Source organism: Dendrobates tinctorius, unplaced genomic scaffold (assembly GCF_039654945.1).
Source record: "Dendrobates tinctorius isolate UK_male_01 unplaced genomic scaffold, ASM3965494v1 ptg000037l, whole genome shotgun sequence".
Taxonomy (NCBI): domain Eukaryota; kingdom Metazoa; phylum Chordata; class Amphibia; order Anura; family Dendrobatidae; genus Dendrobates; species Dendrobates tinctorius.
This window is the reverse complement of record NW_027361705.1, coordinates 4,818,503-4,842,500: the sequence shown is the minus strand read 5'-3', so window position 1 is coordinate 4,842,500 and position 23,998 is coordinate 4,818,503. Positions and strand designations below refer to the sequence as shown.

Genomic DNA, 23,998 nt, shown 5'->3' with positions numbered 1-23,998 from the left:
TAAAAATGTTGGAAAAAAACGCAAACGCGGTAAAAACGCGCTAAAAACGCATACAAACGCATAAAAACGCTGCGTTTTTTTCATGCATGCTCATAAAAATGCTTGAAAAAAACGCAGCAGTTGTATGCTTATGTATGCGTTTTTTCAATGCGTTTTTTTGCGGGAAAAACGCGCTGCAAAAAAAAGCAAGTGTGAAACTAGCCTAAGGGGGTGATAACGGGGGGTTTGATTTACTATTTATAATTTTTCCATATTTTGACCCACCGAGTCATGTGAGGTCTTATTTTTTGCGGGACGAGTTGACATTTTTATTGGTACCATTTTCGGGCATGTGACACTTTTTATTCCGATTTTTGGGACGCAGAATGAACAAAAACCAGCGTTTCGTGAATTTCTTTTGGGGGGTGCGTTTACACCGTTCCGTGTGCGGTAAAATTGATAAAGCGGTTTTATTCTTCGGGTCAGTACGGTTACAGCGATACCTCATTTATGTAATTTTTTTATGTTGTGGCGGTTTTATGCAATGAAAACAATTTCTATATAAAAAATAATTATTTTTGCATCACTTTATTCTGTGAGCAATAACTTTTTATTTTTTTATTTTTTTGCTGATGATGCTGTGATGTGGCTCGTTTTTTGCGGGACAAGATGTCGTTTTCAGCGGTACCAAGGATATTTATATGCGTCTTTTTGATCGTGAGTTATTGCACTTTTTGTTCGGCGGTATGATAATAAATCATTATTTTTTGCTTCATTTTTTATTTTTTAAGGGGTTCGCTAAAGGGGTTAACTAATGGGACAGTTTTATAGGGTGGGTCATTACGGACGCGGCAATACCAAATATGTGTACTTTTATTTTTTTTTATTTTCAAAAAATGAATTTATTAGGGAATATTTTTTTATTTAATTTTTACTTTATTATAATGTCCCATGGGGGACCATCACTGTCCTGTGACAAATCGCTGATCTGTCACATCACAGATCATTGTAACAGATCAGCGATCTGTCACAGGCACTGCTGCAGGCTTCCTCATGCCTGCGCTCTTCAGGCAGTGAGGAAGCCAGCTCCCTGCAGGCCCCCAAAGGTCCCTGTCGCCATATTGGATCCGGAGACCTGCAGGAAAGGCGACCCCCACAGCGCCGCTGCACATCGCGCTGCTGTGAGGGTCGCAGGGAAGCACAGAGGGAGCCCACTCCCTGCCGATGCTTCCTTTAATCCCCGGTACACCGCGATCATGTTTGATCGCGGTGTGACAGGGGTTAACGTGTCGGGGGCGGTCCGTGACCGCCCCTGACACATTGTACTGGGTGTCAGCTGTGATAATCAGCTGACACCCGGCCGCGATCAGCTGCGCTCCCCCCGTGAGCGCCGCTGATCGCATTAGACGTACTATTCCGTCCTTGGGACTTAGGTACCAGGTCACATGGACGGAATAGTACGTCCAATGTAGGAAAGGGGTTAATATAAGGCCTCTTGGAGGAACTGCACACCGACGGGTGCCAGCTTTGCTTTAGGAGTTTTACTGTTTTTTTTTTTTTTTCTTCCCCTCCATGTCCACAGTGAGTCATACTTAATACATCTGTTGAAAAGTCACGCTACCTTGACTTTTGAACCTGAAAACTGTACATTTGCTGCCCTTTCTTATTTTATTCAAATTAGGGCAATGCAATGCCAGACTGGCTCTCCAGAATAATCCATGTTTTCTTGCTATGCCATTAGACTGTCTTACCTTGCACATGACCATTCATGCTTCCCTGGTGACGTATTGGACATGTCAAAAATTTTTTGAGAAAATCTATTTCTTTATGTGCTATTGACTAGTGTTGAGCATTCCGATACCGCAAGTATCGGGTATCGGCCGATACTTGCTGTATCGGAATTCCGATACCGACTTCCGATATTTTTTCAATATCGGAAGTCGGCATCGGAAGTTCAAAGTTGATTGACAGCCGAAATGACGTCATCATGATGCGCGGTGTGTGCGCATCATGATGCGCCGTCATTTCGGGCCTTCCGGGGGTCTCTGCCGGCCTGCCGGGGGGCTGTGTGGACTGCCCGGGGTCTGTACCGGCCTGCCGGGGGGCTGTGCCGGCCTGCCGGTGGTCTGTGCACCCTGTGGGGGTCTGTACCGGCCTGCCGGGGGGCTGTGGTCTGTGCACCCTGTGGGGGTCTGTACCGGCCTGCCGGGGGGCTGTGCTGATGTCCGGGGGTCTGTGCAAGCATCGTCCGATGGGACTATAAGTCCCATCTGGCGATGCCTGCTACCATGACAATGATTGACACATTAGCCAATGATGGGACAGTAGTAGTCCCATCATCCGGCTAATGTGTTAAATGTTAAAAAAAAAAAAAAAAAATACTACACATACTACATGCATGCTACATACATACTACATGCTACATACATACTACATATATACTACATGCTACATACATACTACATATATACTACATGCATGCTACATACATACTGCATGCTACATACTACATACTACATGCATGCTACATACATACTACATACATACTACATACATACTACATACATACTACATACATACTACATACATACTACATACATACTACATACCACATATATACTACATACATACTACATGCATGCTACATACATACTACATGCATGCTACATGCATGCTACATACATAACACATATATACTACATGCATGCTACATACATACTACATGCTACATACATACTACATATATACTACATACATACTACATACATACTACATGCATGCTACATACATACTACATGCTACATACATACATATATACTACATGCATTCTACATACATACTACATGCTACATACATACTACATATATACTACATGCATGCTACATACATACTACATGCTACATACATACTACATGCTACATACATGCTACATATATACTACATGCATGCTACATACATACTACATGCTACATACATACTACATATATACTACATACATGCTACATACATGCTACATACATACTGCATGCTACATACATACTACATACATACTACATACCACATATATACTACATGCATACTACATACATACTACATACATACTACATACATACTACATACATACTACATGCATGCTACATACATAACACATATATACTACATGCATGCTACATACATACTACATGCTACATACATACCACATACATACTACATACATACTACATGCATGCTACATACATACTACATGCTACATACATGCTACATACATGCTACATACATGCTACATACATGCTACATACATGCTACATATATACTACATACATACCACATACATACCACATATATACTACATACATACTACATACATACTACATGCATGCTACATACATACTACATGCTACATACATACTACATATATACTACATGCATGCTACATACATACTACATGCTACATACATACCACATACATACTACATACATACTACATGCTACATGCTACATACATACTACATATATACTACATGCCTGCTACATACATACTGCATGCTACATGCATGCTACATACATACTACATACATACTACATGCTACATACATACCACATATATACTACATACATACTACATACAATACATTCATACAATACATACATAGACATACAGTACATATAACATAGAGTAACATACTTACCAATACTTGTCACATTGTTCCCCGAAGCCATTGTCTTTTACGGAATAAATATTAACATAACAAACCACAAAAATACTCACCCACGATCCGAAGCAGTCCACGAGTGTGTCCCACGACGATCTTGGGTAGAGAACTGCAGCATCAGCTGATGCTGCCGTTCTCTACGGGCTGCAGGAATCCAATGACGGAAGGTAGGTATCCTTCCGCACTGTATTCCTCCGCCACTTAAAGTGAGACTAGGGACTTTTTTTTTTATGCCATTGCTGCGTGGGAAATTCCCACACAGCAATGGCATAAAGTGAGACTAGGGACTTTTTTTTTTTTTAAGTGGCGGAGGAATACAGTGCGGAAGGATACCTACCTTCCGTCATTGGATTCCTGCAGCCCGTAGAGAACGGCAGCATCAGCTGATGCTGCCGTTCTCTACCCAAGATCGTCATGGGACACATTCGTGGACTGCTTCGGATCGTGGGTGAGTATTTTTGTGGTTTGTTATGTTAATATTTATTCCGTAAAAGACAATGGCTTCGGGGAACAATGTGACAAGTATTGGTAAGTATGTTACTCTATGTTATATGTACTGTATGTCTATGTATGTATTGTATGAATGTATTGTATGTAGTATGTATGTGGTATGTATGTAGCATGTAGTATGTATGTATGTAGTATGTATGTAGCATGCAGTATGTAGCATGCATGTAGTATGTATGTGGTATGTATGTAGCATGTAGTATGTATGTAGCATGCATGTAGTATGTATGTAGTATGTATGTAGCATGCATGTAGTATGTATGTAGTATGTATGTAGTATGTATGTAGTATGTATGTAGCATGCATGTAGTATGTATGTTGTATGTAGCATGCATGTAGTATATATGTAGTATGTATGTAGCATGTAGCATGTATGTAGCATGTATGTTGCATGTAGTATGTATGTGGTATGTATGTGGTATGTATGTAGCATGTAGTATGTATGTATGTAGCATGCATGTAGTATATATGTGTTATGTATGTAGCATGTAGCATGCATGTAGTATGTATGTAGTATGTATGTAGTATATATGTGGTATGTATGTAGCATGTAGTATGTATGTAGCATGTAGTATGTATGTAGTATGTATGTAGCATGCAGTATGTATGTAGCATGTAGTATGTATGTAGCATGTAGTATGTATGTAGCATGCAGTATGTATGTAGCATGCAGTATGTATGTAGCATGCAGTATGTATGTAGCATGCAGTATGTATGTAACATGCAGTATGTATGTAGCATGCAGTATGTATGTAGCATGCAGTATGTATGTAGCATGCAGTATGTATGTAGCATGCATGTAGCATATATGTAGTATGTATGTAGCATATATGTAGTATGTATGTAGCATATATGTAGTATGTATGTAGCATATATGTAGTATGTATGTAGCATATATGTAGTATGTATGTAGTATATATGTAGTATGCATGTAGTATATATGTAGTATGTATGTTGCATGTACTATATATGTAGTATGCATGTTGCATGCATGTAGTATGAATGTAGCATGTATGTAGTATGCATGTTGTATGTATGTAGCATGTAATTTTTTTTTTTTTTTATTATTTTTTTTTACATTCAACACATTAGCCGGATGATGGGACTACTACTGTCCCATCATTGGCTAATGTGTCAATCACTGTCATGGTAGCAGGCATCGCCCGATGGGACTTGTAGTCCCATCGGATGATGCCTGCACAGACCCCCGAAGCCTGCACAGCCCCCCGGCAGGCCGGCACAGCCCCCCGGCAGGCCGGCACAGCCCCCCGGAGCCTGCACAGACCACCGGCAGGCCGGCACAGCCCAGCGGAGCCTGCACAGACCACCAACAGGCCGGCACAGCCCCCCGGCAGGCCGGCACAGACCACCGGAGCCTGCACAGACCCCCTGGCAGGCCGGCACAGCCCCCCGAAAGGCCCGTACAGACCCCAGAAAGAAAAACAGACTTGAATGGGACTTCCGATATCGGAATCGGCGATACCGATACTTTTTTTTAAGATCGGCCGATCCATTCCGATCCGATACTTTGAAGTATCGGACGGTATCGCTCAACTCTACTATTGACATGAAATTCTCACCAGGATGTCTGTAACAACCCTTTCCAATACTCTTCGCTGTGACATTCTCATTATTACACATCATTTATGGACATCTATGGTGATTTCCTTCCTGTGTTGATTGGATGGATTGTTACTGACATCTGGTGAGAATTTCATATCTATAGCACCTTTAGAAGTATATTTACTTAGAAAATTTGTGACGTTTTCAATACTTCTTACACCCGCTGTATATGTCACTCCTTGCGGTGCAATATCTTGACGAGATGGAATGAATAAAACTGTTAAAGCATAGCTTGTGCCTACTGGTGCGACTCCTCCAAGTGACTAAGTGTTTTAATCCCTTTCTGACATCGGACGTAATAGTACACCGATGTTGGACACCCTCCCTTTGATGTGGGCTCCGGCGATGAGCCAACATCTTTTCTGGCACATGTCAGCTCTTTTGAACAGCTGACATGTGCTTGGAACAGCTGCGGGAGGAATCGTGGTCCACCCAGGGCTATTAACCCTTTAAATCACGCTGTCAAACGCTGAGAGCGGCACTTAACATGCGCTTCTGGCAATCGTGCCGGAAATCCGTCCATCAGTGACCCCTGTCACATGATTGTGGGTTGGCATGACAACCAGAGGTCTCCTGGAGACCTCTCTGCATGTCGCTGCTGGCTTGCTGTGAGCGCGCCCAGTGGTCGGCGCTCTTAGCAAATTAGTAATTCAGCTACATACAGGTGAACTGATCATTACCTGTATGTAGTAGTGCTCATCGGGTTATGGCAGCTTCTAGTCTCCCTTGGAGAATATTGAAGCGTGCCAAAAGTAGAAAAAAAATGTTTTTTAAAAAAAATAAAAGTTCAAATCACCCCCCTTTCGCCCCATTCAAAATAAAACAATAAATATCAAACCTGCTTATTTGGTATCGCCGCATTCAGAATCGCCTGATCTATCAATCGCTAAATGGCGTAGCGAGAAAAAAAGTCAAAACGCCAGAATTGTTTTATTTGGTTGCCGCGACATTGCATTAATATGCAATAACGGAATCAAAAGATCGTATCTGTACCAAAATGGTATAATTAAAAACGTCAGCTCGGCACACAAAAAATAAGCCCTCGTACCAAAATGGTATAATTAAAAACGTCAGCTCGGCACGCAAAAAATAGGCCCTCAACCAGCCCGAGAACGCAAAGAATGAAGACTCTACGGGTATTGGAAAATGGCACAATTTTTTTTTTTTTTTTTTTTTAAGCAAAGTTTGGATTTTTTTTTCATCACTTAAAGAACCTAGACATGCTTGGTGTCTATGAACTCGTAATGGATAAAATGAAAGCGGTCTCAATGGAGTGCTGGCGTGAGCCACACCAGTGGGGAGGACGGTAGATAACAAGCCCAAGGCAGCACCAGCCGCAGACCCTAGTTGAGGGACAGTAAGGCTACGTGCACACGGTGCGGATTCTACTGCGGATCCGCAGCGGTTTTGGCCCTGTGGGTCCGCAGCAGATTTAGATTGTTTTCAATGGTAAACTGAAAACGCTGTGCACATGCTGCGGATTTTTCCGCACGGATTTGCTGCGGGTTACAATCCGCAGCATGTCAATTCTTTGTGCGGATTCCGCTGCAGTTTCACACCTCATCCATTATGAGGTGTGAAACCGCAGGGCAAAACCGCAGGCTAATCCACAGATAAACCGCAGGACTTTTGTCCTGCGGATTTACCTGCGGATTTTTCAACAAAATCCGCATAACCTAAAAACTAAGTGTGCACATACCCTCAGGGTGTGTGCACACGCTGCGGATTCTGCTGCTGCGGATCCGCAGCAGTTTTTGCTGCAGTTTACAGTACCATTATTCCCTATGGGAAATGGAAACCGCAGTGCAGACGTTGCGGATTATCTGCGGTTTCTAAACCGCAGAAAGAATTGACATGTCAAGTCTTTCTGCGGATTCCTATCTCCTCCATTGTGGAGATGGTGAAACCGCAGGGCCAAACCGCAGAATAATCCGCAGATAAACCGCAGGTGTTTTGACCTGCGGCTTTATCTGCGGATTGTGCAAAATCCGCGCGGATGTATCCGCAGACCAATCCGCAGCGTGTGCACGTACCCTAACTGTAGAGCAATGAACCGTGGTCAGGAGGGTGCCAAGGACGAGGGAAATCTGTTTGATGTCTTTATTCCACATGAATTCCATATGAACTCATAATGACCTGTAGAATCATAATGGCAGGTCAGTTTTAGCATTTAGTGTACCTAGCAAAAAAGCCAAACAAAAAGCAACTGTGGGATAGGACTTTTTTTGCAATTTCACTGCACTTGGAATTTTTTTTCCCATTTTCCAGTACACGATAAATTAAAACCAATGTTGTCATTCAAAATTACAACTTGTCCTGCAAAAAACAACCCCTCACATGGCTATGTTGCCGGGAAAAAAAAAAAGTTATGGCCCTGGGAAGGAAGGGAGCAAAAAATGAAAACGCAAAACCCAAAATACCTCTGGACATGAAGTGGATAAGGAGCCGGGTGGTCCGCTCCACGGGTATGAGCACCCGTTCATGTCTTGGCATCAAGTGAGGCTAATGCAACCCACACTTTCATTGGAACTTTTAACATTCTTAGGCTACTTTTACACTTACCGCTGTTTTTGCGGTCCATTATTGCGGCCTGTTTTTACGGACCATATCGCCACATTTTTTGCGGTCTGTATACTGTAGTATTGGGAAAAGAAACGGCATTCTGCAAAACTGGAACTCGCGGTGCAGCGCAAAAACAAACTTTAGTTTGTTTTTGTGGCCCCATTGACTTTTAATGGGGGCCGTTCCATACGCCGTGAAAAAGATCGAGCAAAGCACGATCTTTCATCACGGCCGTACGGCACCCGACGCACCCTGTAATTTTTGAGGTCTGAATTTGTGGCCCCATAGAAATCTATTGGGGCCGTAAAATCGGCCTACAAAAATACGGTAAGTGTAAAAGCAGCCTTAGATTATTTCCAGAGAAGGTGACACTAAGGGTATGTGCACACTTTGCGGATTTGGCCCTGCTCATCCGCAGCAGATTCTCCTGTGGTGTACAATACCATTCTAATCAATGCAAAACAAAAAATGCTGTGCTCATCCTGCGGATTTTTCCGTGCAGATTTGCTGCGGATTTGAATCCGCAGCATGTCAATTCTTTGTGCGGATTCCACAGCGTTTTACACCTGTTCCATTATAGTAATCCACAGGTGTAAAAACGCAGGAGAAATCCGCACAAAATCTGCAGAAAATCCACAGTAAATCTGCAGGTAAATAGATTTCTCTGGGGCTGCAAAATCGGCCCGCAAAAATAGTAGGAGGGCCGGTCTCCGTATGGCCGTGAGGGCCGTATTTGCGGCCATGAAAAAATATCGAGTTTGCTTTAGCCCACACTGATGTGTCCTCCGGTATCACCAGGGCCAGTTCTGATTGGTGTGTCGATTGCACCAATCAGAGTGCACAGACACCATTTGACTCCTCCAGTGACTGCCTTGTACTTCCTCATGCTAACTGTGGACTTTTACTGGGCGGTCACTGTGTCGTTCTGTGCTCTGTGCTCAGCCTTGTGGTGACAGACTTTTTCAAGCCAAAGCCATCACTGCTGGTGTTCCTGCTGCTAAAGAAGTTCCTGATCCTGACATTTCCTAATCCACCCCAATCCCCCTTCACCCACCTCTTCCCCCTCTCCCACCCCTCCCTTCTGCTGACCAGTACTTAATCTCTCAATTCCTGGCAGTTTTCTTATTTTTCGTGCTTCCTGCAGCTGCTGTGTGTTTATCAGTGATGCAAATCACTAATCAACGTCTGTTTTTGCTGTTTACCACAACTTTTCTACCAGGGAAACATTTAATCTCTAAGGTCCCTCAAACTGCAAAGAGAGGAAGGCTCCAAAAAATGGTTGACTTGCATACTTTACATATGCCAACCTGATGCACTCTACACAACTCACATGTCAACCTGATGCTGCTGTATCCTCCTGTATCTATTACTATATCCCATGCTGCTGTGTACTCCTATGACTATTACTATATTCCATGCTGCTGTTTCCTCCTGTAACTATTACAGGAGGACACAGCGGCATGGGATATAGTAATAGTTACAGGAGGAAACAGCAGCATGGGATATAGTAATAATCACAGGAGGACACAGCGGCATGTGATATAATATCTATTACTATTTCCCATGCTGCTGTGTCCTCCTGTAACTACCATATATACTCTAATATAAGCCGAGGCCAGTAATTTTGCCACAAAAAACTGGGAAAACTTATTGACATGAGTATAAGCTTAGGGTGGAAAATGCAGCAGCTACTGGTACAAAAATATAAATAGGTACCAATAAAAGTAAAATTAATTGAGACATCAGGAGGTTAAATGTTTTTGAATATCCATATTGAATCAGGAGCCCCATATAATGCTCCATACAGTTCATGATGGGCCCCATAAGATGCTTCATACAAAAATATGTCCCATATAATGCTGCACAAAGGTTAATGATGGCCCCATAAGATGCTTCATATTAAAATATGCGCCATATAATGCTCAATAAAGGTTGATGGCCCCAAGAGATGCTCCATATTAAAATATACCCCATATAATGCTCCATAAAGGTTGATGGCCCCATAAGATGCTCCATATTAAAATATGCCCCCTGTGCTGCTGCGATGAAAAAAAAAAAAAGACATACTCACATCTCGTTGCTGGGGGCCAGGTGCCAGTGTCTTGAGCAGGCGGGGACACCGGCGCGCTATGGGGGCCAGGTGCCGGTGTCGCTGCTGGATCAGGCCCCCAGCACTTGCAATATTCACCTGTCCCCGTTCCACTGCCACGCGTCGCTGTGTCTTCTGGGTCTCTACAGTGACTGTTCAGGCAGAGGGCAGACACTAAACACGTCATCACGCCCTCTGACCTGAACATCACAGCCAGAGGACACGGAAGACAGCATGGCGGTAGAACGGGGGCAGGTGAGTATCGCATGGCTCACCCTCCCCCAGTCCTACTCACCCTCCTAGCGATGCTACATCTCAGTCCGGGGCGTTCGCCAGCATCTCTCTTCTTGTCTTCCTTCCAGTGCTGAGCGGTCACATGGTACTGCTCATTAAAGTAATGAATGTGCACGCTCCATTTCTATGCGAGTGGAGACGTGTGCATATTCATTTCTTTAATAAGCAGTACTACGTGACCGCTCCGCACTGGAAGGAAGATGGGAAGGGAGATGCCGGCGCCCGGACTGAGATGCAGGGACTGATATGCAACGATGACACCAGGAGGGTGAGTATGATGTCTTCTGTTCCCCCTCCGACAATGACTCGTGTATAAGCCGAGAGGGGGCGTTTTCAGCACAAGAAAGTGCTGAAAATCTCGGCTTATACATGAGTATATTCAGTATTACTATATCCCACGCTGCTGTGTCCTCCTGTATCTATTACTATATCCCATGCTGCTGTCCTCCTGTATCTTCCTATATCCCATGCTGCTGTCCTCCTGTAGCTTACTATATCCCATGCCGTTGTGTCCTCCTGTATCTATTACTATATCCCACGCTGCTGTCCTCCTGTATCTATTACTATATCCCATGCTGCTGTGTCCTCATGTATCTTACTATATCCCATGCCGTTGTGTCCTCCTGTATTTATTACTATATCCCACGCTGCTGTCCTCCTGTATCTATTACTATATCCCACGCTGCTGTGTCCTCCTGTATCTATTACAATATCCCATGCTGCTGTCCTCCTGTATCTTACTATATCCCATGCCGTTGTGTCCTCCTGTATCTATTACTATATCCCACGCCGCTGTCCTCCTGTATCTATTACTATATCCCACGCTGCTGTCCTCCTGTATCTTACTATATCCCATGCTGTTGTCCTCCTGTAACTATTACTATATCCCACGCTGCTGTGTCCTCCTGTATCTATTACTATATCTCATGCTGCTGTGTCCTCCTGTATCTATTACTATATCCCACGCTGCTGTGTACTCCTGTATCTTACTATATCCCACGCTGCTGTGTCCTCCTGTATCTTACTATATCCCATGCCATTGTGTCCTCCTGTATCTATTAATATATCCCACGCTGCTGTGTCCTCCTGTACCTTACTATATCCCATGCCGTTGTGTCCTCCTGTAACTATTACTGTATCCCACGCTGCGGTGTCCTCCTGTATCTATTACTATATCCCACTGTAACGGGGTCTTCCAATCTTGGGTACCTCTTTCAGTACCACCCAGTGTTTCCGGAGGTCCACTCTGCTTTGGCTGGAGTCTGAATGAAGGACGCTGGCTGGAATTCCTTGGTTACATGGGCGCATATAAAAGATCACTGCTTCTCCACGTATTTCCAGTCTTGCAACACTTTACTCACAGGACACAGAATATATCACACAGATAGAGGGCAGGCCAATAGAAAAGCGGCAGGCCAGACATACATTACAATAGCCGCAGGTGGCCGGAGCCTGCCGATATTTACTGTGGGAATTACAAAAGGGGGAGAGGGCGGACAAAAGGGGAATATCGTGTCCCCTCTGCCCAGGGCGCAGCCTGTGGGCTGATGCATTAGGGACATGCATCTCCCATGGAACCTATTATACATACATATAACTGCACAACATATTCTGGGTGCTGAGTGGTTCCGTAACACGTAACACCCACGCTGCTGTGTCCTCCTGTATCTATTACTATATCCCCCGCTGCTGTGTCCTCCTGTATCTTACTATGTCCCATGCCATTGTGTCCTCCTGTATCTATTACTATATCCCCCGCTGTTGTGTCCTCCTGTAACTATTACTATATCCCACGCTGCGGTGTCCTCCTGTATCTATTACTATATCCCCCGCTGCTGTGTCCTCCTGTATCTTACTATATCCCATGCCATTGTGTCCTCCTGTATCTATTACTATATCCCAAACTGCTGTCCTCCTGTAACTATTACTATATCCCTTGCCGTTATACCCTATGTAATGTGTCCTTTTTTCCTCCTGTGCAAACGTTTATATAAGGTTTCCTCTTTTCCAGGCTACAGTGGCGGCTTTTGCTGCCAGTGAAGGACATTCTCACCCTCGGGTTGTTGAACTCCCTAAAACTGAAGAAGGTCTGGGATTCAACATAATGGGAGGAAAGGAGCAAAACTCTCCCATTTATATTTCTCGTATTATCCCTGGTGGCATAGCAGATAGACACGGAGGCCTGAAGCGTGGAGACCAGCTGCTCTCCGTTAATGGAGTGGTAAGGAATCTTTGCTCACTGTATTTTACACAAAAATAAAAGTTAAGATAAGGAGTGGACTGCCTTCACCTGTTACTTTTTTCCCTCGTGATGTAACTGCAGGGTGGTGAACGAGGGTAAGTCAACCAGGGACCTAACCAAGCCCCATATGATCCCCACCTTTCAGGTATTTGGGTGTATCCTGTAGATATGCCTTAAATGTTTTAAATTAGAATATAGTTTTAAAGAGCTTAACCACCTTTTTGAAATGGTTTTTAAACATGCAGCAGGTGCTAAAATGACAAAATAAGTTATATTCGCTCTTCTCTTCCCTTGAGATCCAGCACAGAAGCTGACAGTCTCTTTACATGCCAACAGAACGTAACTACTGTAACCATATATTGGTCATGGTGCTCCCTTTCCAGCACATCGCTTGCAGCCCTCCCTATCCATCATATTGCTTGCATCGCTCCCTGTCCAGCACATCGCTTGCAGTGTCCCCTTTCCAGCACATCGCTTGCAGCCCTCCCTATCCATCATATTGCTTGCCGCCCTCCCTGTCCATCATATCGCCTGTGGCGCCCCTGTGTCCCACTCAGGAATTTGCGGCATTCCCACATCCCGCACGTGAATTTGCGGCGCCCTTGTGTCCCGCATGGCAATTTGTGGTGCCCCGTGATGGGAGCCATAATGCTAGTAACATTGCCACTAATTGGCTGCAGTAGTTATGTGCAGGAAGGTTCCAAAGAGCAGGCGCTATGGATGAGGGAGGGAAGAAGTCTTTGTAATTTTTGACCTTTTATCACAACTGCTGCACTTTCCCGTTTTTCTAAGGCCGGATGACCCTTGTGAGGCTCTGACCACTAGATGGATGTGGTGTCGCTGAGTGCCAGCATAGCTCGCCAGTGCCCAGATTACATTCCAGATACGCTGTACACAACAGCAGGGTCTCGTGCTTTTCTGTCAGTGGATTTAGGCGGCTGTTCCTTATGTCCGCGCTGTGTGCATATATTGGGCAATCTGAGAAAATGGAGGCAAGGATTGCCTTATAGTGCCCTTTATCTGACTAAATGGTTGGAAATATGACTCTCCCCTAAGCTGTATACAGAGGCGCTCTGCCAGCCTCACATAAATGGGTTAATAGAGGAATTCTTCTGTGGTGATGGTTTATGGGCAGAGCGAGTAAGTGAGCTCAGGCATTCACCTTCCCTTCTATCGCTGACATAATGCGACCTTGCAGCGAGCCGCTCGCACAGGTATCGGCTGTACCCGGCCTTGCCCATTGTGACATGAAGGACAATTTCTCCTTGGATGAAGATTGTCCCTCTGGCCTGCTCGGAGGGGCTTCAGCACACTGTAACTCAGGGCAGAAAACTGTGAGGGTCCGAGTGCGGAGACCTCCACTAAACTGCCAGAAATGAGTGGCTAACGCAGGATGACAGAGGTGAGGTAAGCCAAAATCGCAAAGGGGGTTTTAATACGCTTAGTTAAAAAAAGAAAAAAAAAAAAGGAGAAATTGTAGAACTCTGCATAAAAGCAGAGCTAGAAATAGTTTACTTCTAAAAAAGTTTTATGAGCTAAACGTTAAAGTGGTTGTCCAGGGCAGAAGAAAACATGGCTGCTTAAAAAAAAAAAAAATAAAAAAAATGATAGATACATACATACGGACACACACTGCCACACTTGTCTTCAGGTATATTTGGTATTGCCGCTCACTTCTATTTACTTCTCAGCAAATGAGCTGCAATGACAGACATGCACTATAGACAGGTATGGAGCAGTTTGTGTAAGAATATGCCATGTTTTATTTAGTTCTGGACAACTTTTTTAGTGGTATATCCCAATTTAGGTAATTAGAGGATTTCACCACGGGGGCGGTGGATTTCACCACGGGGACGGTGGGGGTCGGCGGATTTCACCACGGGGGCGGTGAGGGTCGGTGGATTTCACCACGGAGGGTCACTTTCCCTGTTGTCAGATCATCCCCGGTCATACATTCCTGGTGTTGTAGCGATATGGTGACATGTGCCTATTCCACCCTTCATGCACTGTGAGGCGCCATCACTATGGCTCCACGTGATCCCCATCTCCTGTGTATAACCATAGACGACATAGTAACACATCATGATACTTGTCTCCTGTACAGAGCGTGGAGGGTGAGCATCACGAGAAAGCTGTCGAGCTCCTGAAAGCCGCCCAAGGGAAGGTAAAGCTGGTGGTCCGGTACACCCCTCGAGTCCTGGAAGAAATGGAATCTCGCTTCGAAAAGATGAGATCAGCAAAACGCAGACAGCAAAACTAGGAGAGAGTCCGATGTGCAGACGAGACACAAACTGTTCTGCATCACTGAAGAATAAATGACATTCTCCTGTGAACTATCACTACCGCACACGGTGTAGTCAGGACCCTACAGATCCAGGAATGTTTACAGGGAGATATTTGATTACCCTCATTTTTTAAGTCAAACAACCTAAAAAACAGCATTTTTAATATGGTGATGTAATTCTACATTTGTAGACTTTGTGGTTTTCTTAAATGTTTTCTGCAACCAATCCCACTCTGTGTTATTGGGCAGACACCATGGGGGGGGCATCAGGGGGAACATAGGTGCTGCAGATGGGTTCCTGTATATTGGTGGCAGCCTCGGCAGGTAACCTTGCTCTGTAAGGTCTCGCTGCAGGCAGTGTCCGCCCCACATCACTGCTATGTGCTGCTTTCTGAAGCCCCTCTTTGTCATCGGGGGTCTGGACACCTGGTCGTCATTTTAGCGGAGGACGTGTTCTCCTGCCCATATCGTGCAATGGGGTAGCGGTGAAGTATTTTAGGAATCAAGTTAGAACAGAATGGAGTCTCGGGGCTCACATTGGGGTATAACACGGCCGTGTGGTGTTATTGGACAGCGCTCAGCCCAATGTTTTCTATGGGGCAGTGCAGTACTGATTCAGTGAGTGACTCCGTAGATCAGATCACATGCACCCATTGAAGTCTATGGGGGCATGGAAAACATCGGACTGCACTCAGATTTCCATGGATAAGATGGAGAAATCTGGCTCCCATTTTCTCATCCAAGACCATAGGATCATACTCAGATCGCAGTGTCATTACCATAGTGGATTACATTCTCTTGGAGAGAATCTTGGAGAGAATCTATGCCCATGTGACCCCGACTTTAGTCTTGTATTTTTTTATTTTTTTATTTTTTTTTTCCCTTTTAACAGAGATGGGTTGTTCTTGTGAACTTTCAGCTAGTGATATGTATTCTTAAAGGCAATTTACCCTGTGATAAAAGTAGTTCTCCAGTAAGAAGACTTTCTCCTACTGGCATTTCTAGGTATTGCCTGTGTAAGTCCGGAGGAGGCGAGAAATATTAACTAGCCACGGCCACCCCCTGCAGATCACACCATTTCCAAGTGTTTTCTCTACCCTAGCACACAGTAGGCCTCTGGTTGGCTGGATGAGGGGTCTTTTCAGTTTGGGTAGTCAGTCTCGTCATTGACAGGTAGCCTAAATCCGTTTTTCTTATGGAGCATTGTGTATCAGATGCTGCGTTTCTGCTTGGAGAGCCAGAGCTTTCCAGGAGCCATGCCCAAAACATCTCACCCTGCCCACCATTGTTATTCCTTAATAGAAACCTGTCCAATTGGCCAAACCATGATAACCTAAGAAAAGTAGAAGACAGTCAGTTAGGAGTGCCAGCCATGCGTGAATTAGGGTATGAGATGCAGCTCCAGCCGGGTGCCTCAGAAGGTACTTGAGGAAAACACAGCTTGTCTGTCGAAACGCGTTGTGGACTATCTAATAAAAAATAAGAATTGATAATATTCTCATCCCCCTTGTTTTGCGCTCCTTTGGATCGGGTCACCAAGCTCTGCAAACCATTATAACCTGTCAGCCGCATGTTATAGAGCTGTTGGAGCGGAGCAGAATAACTTGTAGGAAAAGTTTCCTTATAACTTCTATTTTCTTGGAAATCTTTGTTCAGTTTTTGGTAAGGAGTCCAGTGGGTGATCCTAATCATGAATGGCAGCTGTTTCTGTATACTCTGGTGTGAGGGAGGAAGTCTCTCACTGATTAGGACCCCGCACTGGACTCCTATAGTGAAGGAAATAATTATTTGATCCCTTGCTGATTTTGTAGGTTTGCCCACTGACAAAGACATGAACACTCTATAATTTTAAGGGTTGGTTAATTTTAACATTGAGAGATAGAATATCAAAAATATAATCTAGAAAATCACATTGTATAAATTATATACATTTATTTGCATTTTACAGTGAGAAATAAGTATTTGATCCCTCTGACAAACAAGACTTCATATTTGGTGGCAAAACCCTTGTTGGCAAGCTCAGCAGTCGGACATTTTTTGTAGTTGATGAGGTTTGTGCACATGTCAGGAGGAATTTTGGTCCACTCCTCTTTGCAGATCATCTCTAAATCATTAAGATTTTGAGGTTGTTGCTTGGCAACTAAGAGCTTCAACTTCCTCCATAAGTTTTCTGCGGTATTAAGGTCAGGAGACTGTGAGGCTACTCCATGACCTTAATGTGCTTCTTTTTGAGTCACTTCTTTGTTGCCTTGGCTGTATGTTTTGGGTCATTTTCTTGCTGGAAGACCCAGCCACGACTCATTTTTAATGCCCTGGTGGAGGGAAGGAGGTTGTCTCTCAGGATTTTACGGTACATGGCTCCATTCATTCTCCCATTGATGCGGTGAAGTAGTCCTGTGCCCTCAGCAGAAAACACCCCCAAAACATAATGTTTCCACCTCCATGCTTGACAGTGGGGATGGTGTTCTTTGGGTCATAAGCAGCTTTTCTCTTCCTCCAAACACAGCTAGTTGACTTATTGCCTTAGACCTCAATTTTTGTCTCATCGACCATAGCTCCTTCTCCCATTCATTTACAGAATCATCCAGGTGTTCTTTGGCAAACTTCAGACGGGTCTGCACATGTGCCTTCTTGATTAGGATTGTGGGCACTGCAGGATTTGAAACCTTTATAGCCGTAATGTGTTATCTATGGTTTTCTTGGTGGCTGTGGTCCCAGCTGCCTTGAGATCATTAACAAGTTCCCCCAGTGTAGTTTTAGGCTCATCTCTTACCTTCCTCATGATCAAGGATACCCGACGAGGTGAGATGTTGCACGATGTCAATTGTCATTTTGTATTTCTTCCATTTTCTTACTATTGCTGTGTACAGGAGTCTTTAATGCAGGTAATGAGTTGATTAGGAGCGTCTAACTTGTCTGTAGGAGCCAGAACTCATAATGGTTGGTGGGGGATCAAATACTTATTTCTCACTGCAAAATGCAAATAAATTTATATAATTGTATACAATTTGATTTTCTGGATTTTATTTCTGATATTCTCTCAATGTTAAAATTAACCTACCCTTAAAATTATAGACTGTTCATGTCTTTGTCAGTGGGCAAACATACAAAATCGATAAGGGGTCAAATACTTATTTCCTTCACTGTAAGCCCAGAGTGAGCAGGGATTTCTGTTAAAAGAACAGATTATACTGAATCTTTTCCCACATAAACCATATATCCCTAAAAAGAAAACACCTGAAAAAGACTTCTTTTTTTTTTTTTTTATTCTCTGAAACACAAGACTAGATGACAAACTCTGCTCTGCTGTCCTTCTATAGAACTAGCAGAGTTGTCTGACATTTACATCTGCTCATTTGAATAGACTGTGGCTCTGATTCTTATTTTGGTGTTTTTGTCATTTTTCTCTTTTTGTATTGTGCTGTTGATGTTTTTCCAGCAAAAACTAGACTTCAGCCAGGAACTGGAGTGAGATGTGCCCCTTCCACGACCACCCCCTAAAAAAAGTGACATTTTACAAAGTCACATTTCATTAATTTGTCTAAAACATCAGGATAACCAAAGTAGGTGACGAAAAATAGTAAGAAATGGTGCAAAATGTATAGAGAATAAGAGCAAATAGCCCAGAGCCGTGGAGAGACGATGAATCCGCCTGTGCTGCCCTGTTATCAGTCCTGGGGGTCTGGCTGCCGGTTATTCCTACTAATCATGGGATATTAAAGAAACTATAAAAGAAAACTACAGTTCATCCTGATATTGAAGTACTAGAAATTGTCAGCACCTTAGCCAGTCTGATACGATTGCCTGCACTAAGATTTCAGCTCTTCAGAAAGAACATTCTGCTGGCTTAGAATCAAACAAGGAGAACCAACTGGTGAAAGAAAGGCACCATACAGAATATTGTCCCTGATGGGAACAGGTTAGGCAAAGTAGAAGTGTTACATTGGACTCTGTAAGAAAGGCACCATACAGTATATTGTCCCTGATAGGAGCAGGTTAGGCAAAGTAGAAGTGTTACATTGGACTCTGTAAGAAAGGCACCATACAGAATATTGTCCCTGATGGGAGCAGGTTAGGCAAAGTAGAAGTGTTACATTGGACTCTGTAAGAAAGGCACCATACAGAATATTGTCCCTGATAGGAGCAGGTTAGGCAAAGTAGAAGTGTTACATTGGACTCTGTAAGAAAGGCACCATACAGAATATTGTCCCTGATGGGAGCAGGTTAGGCAAAGTAGAAGTGTTACATTGGACTCTGTAAGAAAGGCACCATACAGAATATTGTCACTGATGGGAACAGGTTAGGCAAAGTTGAAGTGTTACATTGGACTCTGTAATATCAATTGTAAAGGATTAATTCTGTAAACAGCAGTTCACTGCTGTGGCCACAAGGTGGCAGGCTTGTGCCGCAGTCTGTCTTCTGACTACACAGATCACTGCCACTAGTAGTGTGGAGAGTGACTGTGCTTCCAGTATATCCCATGTTTCCTGCCAGGGTCAATACTTGGTACAGCATTTTACCATGTATTATGTATGAATACTGGATACAAAATGTTTACCTGCGTTACTTTAGGTCATTATTTGTTTTATGCATCCAAAGCTCATCACCATGTCCTACAGGTGTGGTGCAGGTGGCACTTGATCATTGTAAATTGGACCAAAAATAGCTTGTAAAATGTCTTTCTTACCTGTATGTATAAGATGGAGTTCCACATTTTGCATCTCATTCTGGTTATTGGCCAAAATGGAGAGCCACCAACTGCGAGCAAATCCTGCCCAGACTGATCCAGCATGGCCATTTATAATATGGTACATTTTACTGCCAGGGGGTTGAGCGAGCTTTAATACATGATCAGATGTCCATTTATCGAATTGTCTAGTGAGTGTAAAAGTTACTTTGTATCAGAAATGTTACACAAGTGCCCAAATATAGAAACACCAGGAATAACTCATTACTTACATATGAACACCAGAGAACCAAACCCAGAGTATATTTCCTAATAAAATCAATATTTTATTGAAAAAGATTTTTTAAATGGCATTATATGAACAGAGACTAAGCACACTAGGAGGAGCAAGACGACTGACATATGCAAAACACAATAGCAAAAAAAATGGCCTCCTTATGAAGTACTAAAGGAAACGGGCGATGGGGCGCACTTTGACTGACTTTTTATTTTATAAGTATTACTCCTTCTACTAAGAAGAATTGACAGCACAAAAGGCTGGAAAGAAAAAGTAAAATCATTTTAAGTAATATAGTACACTTTATTGAAAATTGTATCTCCAGTTCATTATCCAGACAGTGTAGTACACACTGCACGTCAATAGATAAACCACAAGGAAAGAACGCAATGCAAAAAGTCCAAAAACAAAAATATTATAGCAAAAGTCTGATTTAATTCTATGATTAAATGAGTACTTTTTTGAACCACAGAATTGAGTTCCTTTTTGATTACTTTATAGCTAGCCACTGTTTGGACTGACTTTTCAGTCTTTATATGTTAGGGCATTATTGCTTTAGTAATCTAGCCTCTAATGATTTGGTGGGCATTTCATTAACTTTTTTTGCTAATGTGTTATGCATATGTCAGTCGTCTTGCTCCTCCTAGTGTGCTTAGTCTCTGTTCATATAATGTCTTTTTAAAAATCTTTTTCAATAAATATTGATTTTATTTGGAAATATACTCTGGGTTTGGGTCTCTGGTGTTCATTTGTATCAGAAATGTCTGTGCAGAGAACAACCTGTAGTAAAAAGTGGATGTAATACGCTCTCATCACCAGAAGGTGGTGATGTGTGCTCACACTGCAGATCAGTGGTCTTACCTGTGCAGACCTACAACTGCTGACATGCTGGGAGTTGTAGTCCTGTGGACATGACCATGAATTATAATATTTTGCCTTTCTTTTATGTATTGATATCATGAATATATTATTTTGGAATGTACTCATTGTTCCAGAGATATCAATCTGCGCTCCCCTACACTAACGACACCATTGTCTTAAAAGCCGGTATTTTTTGCAGGATCATGTAGTCAGACCTCTGATGTTTTCTATCTTTTATAGAAGTGTTAACCTTCCAAATGGCTCGCTGTCCGCTCATTCATTTTATGTGCATTTCTATGAATGGGGGGTTGTCACAGTTCCACCTTAAAAATGTGACTGTTCTGTAATGGGACAGAGGGAGAACTCAAAATTTTAGCCCTACTGGTCTGCACGTCCCTTCTTCGCCTCATGCTCGGCACCAGTCTTAGTGAATTTCCAACTTGCCTTTAGGTCCAGTAGCTTGTGCTGATTAATTTCATCATCTCCGCTCTTAGGTTCTGTGCACACAGAGTCTTTGTGGAGTTTTCAGTGCAGAAACTCAGTTTTTGAGGAGTTATGAGATTTGGAGAGTTTCTGCCAAAGAAAAACCTCAAAAAACTCTGTGCACACAGCCGTAGGCCCCAGTTCATTACAGTGTTTTTATTACAGTATTTTTGCTGTTTTTCTGGCATGAAACAACGTTAACCATTTTTGTGCAACTATAAGTTGTGTAAAAGTTGTGACTTTTGTTGATTTTCTACTAGTCTGTCAGCTCTGCCATAATGGATTATTACACATTTAGAGGTCGCCAGCAGGGGAAATGTTATCATGGTAAGATGGTTTCCCAGCTAGCATTTTGATATGACCTTGCTTTATGATCCCACCCTTAATTAGGAGATTATTATGCACTGATTTTTGGCCCTATTAAAAAAAAAAAAAAAAAGGTACACAGTGGAGATTCATTTTAAGGTATTGGCACGATTAATCAGATTTGATTTATTTCTACATCCAGAACTGCCTGATGCCCTATAGCAACCTGTTTATAGAATGAGCGGCCGGATCAGCATTAGATAGAAGGGCAGACCCAGGACTACGCTTAGGTGGCTGATCTGTCCTTTATGTGGTGGCATTGAATTAGTTGTGTTTCTGCACTCAGAAAACAACAGATTTCAGTGTCCTGTAATAGACGAGGTCTCAGGAACACAACCACACAGTACTGCGCCTGAGGAACCCCCCTCTGTACAGGAAACATGACCACACAGTACTACCCCCAAGGAACCCACCTCTGTACAGAAAACACATCCACACAGTACTGCCCCCGTGGAACCCACCTCTGTACAGGAAACACGACCACGCAGTACTGCCCCAGAGGAACTTGCCTCTGTGCAGGAAACCTGACCACACAGTACTGCCCCCAGCGGACCTGCCTCTGTACAGGAAACACTACCACACAATACTGTCCCCAAGGTACCTATCTCTACATGAAACCACCACAAAGTACTGCCCCCGAGGAACCCGCCTCTGTACAGGAAACACCACCACACAGTACTGCCCTCAAGGGCCCGCCTCTGTACAGGAAATACTACCACACAATACTGTCCCCAAGGTACCTATCTCTGTACATGAAACCACCACAAAGTACTGTCCTCGAGGAACCCGCCTCTGTACAGTACTGCCCAGCGGTCCCACCTCTACAGAAAACACCACCACACAGTACTGCACCCCAAGGGCCCATCTCTGTACATGAAATCACCACAAACTACTGCCCCCAAGGAACCCGCCTCTGTACAGGAAACACCACCACACAGTACTGCCCAGAGGTCCCACCTCTGTACAGGAAGCACCACCACACAGTACTGCCCCCAAGGGCCCATCTCTGTACATGAAATCACAAAGTACTGCCCCCAAGGAACCCGCCTCTGTACAGGAAACACCACCACACAGTACAGTACTGCCCAGCGGTCCCACCTCTGTACAGAAAACACCACCACACAGTACTGCCCCCCAAGGGCCCATCTCTGTACATGAAATCGCCACAAAATACTGCCCCCAAGGAACCCACCTCTGTACAGGAAACAATCATTTGTAACTACAGTTCTTTTTTAATGGTAGATTTCTAGATTTTCTTCAAATATTTATGAAGGGGGTTTTCTTATCACTGACCTTCTGTGCACAAAGTGCGTGTAGTTACTTCGTAGACATATATGATCTGTATCTGTAGTGTCCATATATCTCCTGTGGTGTATAGGTGTGTAGTGCTGGTACCTTGGTGCTTCATATGTAATGTGGTACTCGGGACGCCGACCTGAAGCTGTTTTGTTTCTACAGCTGAGGATTTATAAATATATTGCATTTTTTTGTTACACAGACACCATTGTAATGTATTTCAGCATTTATATGCGGCAAACCTTAGAATAAAAGTAATAACTGATGGTGATGGCTTCCTTGTTTGCTTTTCCACTGGTGGTAATAAAGGAACATTGTGTATTTGCGGCCTATTCCTCTGTACATAATGATAGAAATTCAACCAGAAAAGGTCTGCCCCTGGAGGTATAAGGAGGTAAGTAAAGCAAATCTTCACATTCTAGCATCATCTTACAGTCAAGATTCAGCAAAATAGGGTATTTGGGAAGTAACATAGTAAGGCCGAAAAAAGACATTAATCCATCCAGTTCAGCCTGTATTCCGTCAGAATTAATCCCCAGATCTACGTCCTTCTAAAGAACCTAACAATAACTGTAAGATACAATACTGTTACGCTCCAGGAAGACATCCAGACCTCTCTTGAACCCTTCGACTGAGTTCGCCATCACCACCTCCTCAGGCAGGGAATTCCAGAGTCTCACTGCCCTAACAGTAAAGAATCCTCATCTATGTTGGTGGAAAAACCTTTTCTCCTGA

General features: G+C 43.4%; 1 protein-coding gene across 2 annotated transcripts in view; it reads left to right on the top strand.

The window, feature by feature from the left end:
- The window catches only part of LIN7C (lin-7 homolog C, crumbs cell polarity complex component), a 131,628-nt gene extending 108,099 nt beyond the window's left edge, over positions 1-23,529 (top strand). For both annotated transcript variants that reach the window (XM_073573857.1, XM_073573856.1), the window contains 2 exons: positions 12,779-12,988; positions 15,114-23,529. In XM_073573857.1, coding sequence (XP_073429958.1) covers positions 12,779-12,988; positions 15,114-15,269 — 366 coding nt within the window. In that variant the 3' untranslated portion in view covers positions 15,270-23,529. The remainder of the gene's footprint in view (positions 1-12,778; positions 12,989-15,113) is intronic.
- The last annotated feature ends 469 nt before the right edge of the window (positions 23,530-23,998 follow it).